This window comes from Chelonoidis abingdonii, chromosome 1, assembly GCF_003597395.2.
Source record: "Chelonoidis abingdonii isolate Lonesome George chromosome 1, CheloAbing_2.0, whole genome shotgun sequence".
Classification (NCBI taxonomy): domain Eukaryota; kingdom Metazoa; phylum Chordata; order Testudines; family Testudinidae; genus Chelonoidis; species Chelonoidis abingdonii.
The window spans coordinates 9,013,333-9,018,537 of NC_133769.1; the positions used below are offsets into that span (position 1 = coordinate 9,013,333).

Here is a 5,205-nt window from a genome sequence, read left to right on the forward strand (position 1 = left end):
GGTGAGATTCTGTGGCCTGCATTGTGCAGGAGGTCAGATTAGGTGATCATAATGGTCCCTTCTGACCTTAAAGTCTACGTTTCTATGTTTCTGTCTGTGGATGCTGATTGTCATGTTCTGATTTGGCCTTTTTGATGTGGTTGCACCCGTGTACCAGTTCCCACTGGTATGTAGCTGGGACTTCAGCACAAAAAACTGAATACCACTATGCACATTGTGTTAAGCATCTTAAAACCATAGGAGAGAGAATCTATTTCCTCCCTATATCTAATGTTATCCCTTTTGCTATAATGGGTGCGGTAGGTAACCCGCATCCTGCAACATTTCACCAACCCTGTAACTGCTCCTCACTCCTGCTTCACCCTCCCACTCCCAGCCCTTCTCTTCCACTTTCTGCTGCTCAGGACTCCCAGCCTCACCAAAATGTGGGTGTTTGGGTCCAGAAACTGATGATGAGTTTTAAATCAGCTCCTAGTTCAGCTTCCTACTGTCAAGGGATCTTCAAACAGTACAGCTGCTGCTGTCTACAGCTGGGCTGGGAGAGGAGGTGAAGTGTCCCTTTGCTGTCTCCCTGGAGAAGCAGGGGTTATATAGCATCATGCAGAGCTGGGATGAGGGAATATAACTGAACCGGAAGGGAGACAGCTCATTAAAAGGGAAAGTGATGCAAACAACTACTAGATACCATTGGGGTGAAGGAATGGGCATGGGCCACTTCTACTGAACTGCCCAGGAGACACCTGTGGTCAGCTAGAGGGAACTGAGGAGAAAGGTATTTCATTATGTTTCTCAGACCTTCTTCTTCTTTTTCCTGGGTGGGTGGGTGCTTCAGAATGCCCTCTGACAATGGCAGCCCAGCTGGAGCACAGTGCCGAGGTGATCAAAGCGCTGAAGAATGGAGGAGCACATCTGGATTTCAGGACTCGAGAGGGAATGACAGCACTTCATAAGGCCATCCGATGCCGGAACCACATTGCCCTGATGGTGAGTCCTTGGGAAGGCGAGATGTGCTAGGAGGGCCACCTGGCCCTGAAGGGGTCAGACTGGGAAGAGGAGATCTGGGGCACTCCTGTCCCTTCCACTTTCCTACTACTCCCAAGATGTATGCTGCCCTCTCCTTAAGTTACTCTGCTTTCCAGCCGTCCCCCTCTCCTCCTTTGTTTATGGTCTAGGTAGAACCTAAGCTCTCTGCAGCCAGGATGTTGTCTTCAGACCTCTCTGGAACACATAGTGCACAGCTGTTCGTAACTAATTGTAAGCTGGTTAAGTGAGCTCTGGGATGGAGTGAGTCCTGCACTCTGCTATGGCTAGAGACATCTATCCCCTCCCTTCCCCTGCAGGTTTTGTACTGTGATGTTCTCAGCGGCGGCTCTAGGCATATTGCCGCTCCAAGCACGGCAGGCAGGCTGCCTTCGGTGGCTTGCCTGCGGAGGATCCACTGGTTTCGTGGCTTCAGAGGACCTCCCACAGGGTCCTCCAAGCCGCAGGACCAGCGGATCCTCCGCAGGCACGCCTGCAGGAGGTCCGTCGAAGCCGCGGGGCCAGTGGACCCTCCACAAGTACGCCTGCAGGAGATCCGCTGAAGCCACGGGACCAGCGGACCCTCGGCAGGCAAGCCACCGCTGGTCCCGCGGCTTCGGAGGACCTCCCGCAGGCGTGCCCCTGAAACCACGGAACCAGTGGATCCTCCGCAGGCAAGCCACCGAAGGCAGCCTGCCTGCTGTGCTTGGGGCGGCAATATGCCTAGAGCCGCTGCTGAGAACATCACAGTACAAAACCTGCAGGGGAAGGGAGGGGATAGATGTCTCTAGCCATAGCAGAGTGCAGGACTCACTCCATCCCAGAGCTCATTTAACCAGCTTACAAATTAGTTATAAACAGCTGTGCACTATGTGTTCCAGAGAGGTCTAAAGTCAACATCCTGGCTGCAGAGAGCTTAGGTTCTACCCAGACCATACACAAAGGAAGAGAGGGGGATGGCTGGAAAGCAGAGTAACTTAAGGAGAGGGCAGCATACATCTTGGGAGTAGTAGGAAAGTGGAAGGGACAGGAGTGCCCCAGATCTCCTCTTCCCAGTCTGACCCCCTGGCAGAGCGCCCCTGCCCGGCTTGCCGCTCCAAGCACGTGCTTGGCGTGCTGGGACCTGGAGCCGCCCCTGGTTGTTCTTGATCTTGATCTTTATAACATTCAGACCCCAGAGAAATCCCCAGTGAATCTTGCACTCTTCCTGCAGACACTGTTAGACCTGGGTGCCTCCCCGGATTACAAAGACAGCCGAGGATTAACTCCTTTGTACCACAGTGCCATGGTTGGAGGGGACCCATACTGCTGCGAGCTTCTGCTTCATGACTATGCCAAGGTGGGCTGTGTAGATGAGAATGGCTGGCAAGAAATCCACCAGGTGAGTCTAGAAGAGTGACATGATGGAAGCCACTTAGATTAGAGCCTTATATTTTATGGTTGTCCATGTGAATGTATTCTTAAAATAGGTTATGGTTTAGGCACCCTCACAATAAATGCTTTTCTGTTGTCAGTGGATTGAGTTTTCCCCAATAAGAGTTCTTCCCATACTCAGGCATTTCTGACAGCCAGGACACCCATCTCTGAGGACAGCCAGGACACCCATTGCTAGCATGAGAAACAACATGCTTTTTACTGCATTAGTCAATACAGAGATGCCTCCATCGTGTGTTCTTCATTGCAGCTCTTTGCAGCTCTTTGCAGTTGCCCCATGACATTCAGTCTGGAATCACTATATAGACCAGAGCTAGAAGTGAGAAACTACTCAGTAACCTAGAGATTCTGGCTTCCTGTCATCATCCTTCCGCTTCTGTATCTTAGGGCTTGTCTTCACTAGGAAATTACACTGTTAAAATAGAGAAGGTTTACCCAGGAGCAGCTGATGCAACATTGTCCACACTGGCTACAAAGTTGTGGTCAGTTTTGTGTTGGTTAACATGACTCCTCAAGGACATGTTCTAAGTTCTCTGTACATTTCTGTATTGACTAATTACTTCTTGTGTCTTGAAACAAGACACGAGAAGCAAGTCTTCTGCTCTGCTGCATACTGATAAGGCCTCAGATGGAGTATAGTGTCCAGTTCTGGGTGCCATATTTCAGGAAAGATGTGAACATGTTGGAGAAAGTCCAGAGAAGAGCAACAAAAATGATTGAATGTCTAGAAAATGTGACTTATAAAGGAAGATTGAAAGAATTGGATTTGTTTAGTCTGGAGAAGAGAAGACTGAGGGAGGAACATAACAGTTTTCAAGTACATGAAAGTTTGTTAAAAGCAGGAGGGAGAAAAAATGTTCTTGTTAACCTCTGAGAATAGGACAAGAAGCAATGGGCTTAAATTGTAGCAAGAGGGTTTAGGTGAACATTAGGAATAAATTGCCTAGAGAGGTTGTGGAATCTCCATCATTGGAAGTTTTTAAAAGCAGATAAGATAAACACCTGTCAGGGATGGTCTAGATAATAGTCCTGCCATGTCGTGCAAGGAACTGGACTAGATGACATCTCGAGGTTCCTTCGATTCTATGATTCTGTGATGTAATTGTTTAGTGAAGATAAGACAACAGGAGGATGGGTCTGACTTTCGCTGCAGGGTGAAAGGCAGCTGATAAAGTCTGAAAGGTGTTTGAGAACAGAATAGCTATGATTTGCTTGGCCTGGCGTGTTCTGTACCCTCCCATAGCTGTATTCACAAGCCATTTCCAAATTACTTTCAAATCTGTGTGAATGGGTCCAAAACTTTCTTGTTCTTCCTTATTGTCTTTCTCTTTTTCTCTGTTTCATTGTTTCTCTGTTCCTTTTTGAGCAGGCGTGTCGCTATGGCCATGTGCAGCACCTGGAGCATCTTCTCTTCTATGGAGCCGACATGACTTCACAGAATGCCTCAGGAAACACGGCGCTCCATATCTGCGCTCTATATAATCAGGTGAGGAGAAAGTCATGAGACACATGGGCATGAGAACAGGGGGACATGACTGTAGTCACCAGGGCAGGGGGCATACAGACCAACAGGGAGGGGACATGTGGATAGAGAATACATAGACTTGGATATATCCTCTTGCTGTTATTCCTAAACCTTGAGCTGGAAACGAGCTGTTGGGTCCAATTTAGTTCTCTGTCCTTGGCCAGTGCAGGATTGACCAGTTTCTACACGTTGTCCAGTCTAATTTGAAATTTCCCAAGGGATAGATCTCCCAGCCCTTCCCTTGGGGAGATGATTCCACTGTCTAGTACATACCATTGACAAGGAATGTTTCCTGATATTCTGTCTTCTTCCTTAATTGCTCATAGTTAAACCTCTGGTATGCCAAATGAATGACGAAAGAGTGGCAGGAGTAGAGGCCTCCATTGTAAAGCAGGAAGGAATAGTTCCTTTCTAAATAGCTCTGGTTTCACCACATCTGGAATATTATATTCGGTTTAGATACGATAAACTAAAGAAAATGTATAGAATAGCAAGTGAACTGCTTGGAGGATTAGAGGGACTTCATTCTCTAGAGAGATGATACAGAGTTTCAATCTTTTAGTTTGTCAAAAAGTTGTGAGGAAACTAGGGCTGTCGATTAATCACAGTTAACTCACGCGATTAACTCAAAAAACTTAATCGCGATAAAAAAAAAAATGCAATTAATCACAATTTTAATCGCACTGTTAAACAACAGAATACCAATTGAAATTTATTAAATATTTTGGATGCTTTTCAACATTTTCATATATATTGTATTCTGTGCTGTAACTGAAATCAAAGTGTATATGATTTTTGACTACAAATTTTTGCATTGTAAAAATGATAAACAAAAGAAATTGTATGTTTCAGTTCACCTCATACAAGTACTGTAGTGCAATCTCTTTTTCGTGAAAGTGCAACTTACAAATGTAGATTTTTTTTGTTACATAACTGCATTCAAAAACAAAAAAATGTAAAACTTCAGAGCCTACAAGTCCACTCAGTCCTACTTCTTGTTCAGCCAATCGCTAAGACAAACACGTTTGTTTACATTTACAGGCGATAATGCTGCCCTATTCTTTTTTACAATGTCACCAGAAAGTACGAACAGGCATTTGCATGGCACTTTTGTAGCTTTCATTGCAAGGTATTTACATGCCAGATATGCTAAACATTCATAAGCCCCTTCATGCTTTGGCCACCATTCCAGAGGACATGCTTCCATGCTGAAGATGCTTGTTAAA

At 46.1% G+C, this 5,205-nt stretch overlaps 1 protein-coding gene across 1 annotated transcript in view; it reads left to right on the plus strand.

Moving 5' to 3' along the window:
- Positions 1–4,329, plus strand: part of LOC116823921 (SH3 and multiple ankyrin repeat domains protein 2-like) — a 109,617-nt gene extending 105,288 nt beyond the window's left edge. Inside the window, exons 5-8 of the mRNA XM_075063439.1 lie at positions 833–984; positions 2,234–2,401; positions 3,824–3,940; positions 4,306–4,329. Coding sequence (XP_074919540.1) covers positions 833–984; positions 2,234–2,401; positions 3,824–3,940; positions 4,306–4,329 — 461 coding nt within the window. The remainder of the gene's footprint in view (positions 1–832; positions 985–2,233; positions 2,402–3,823; positions 3,941–4,305) is intronic.
- The last annotated feature ends 876 nt before the right edge of the window (positions 4,330–5,205 follow it).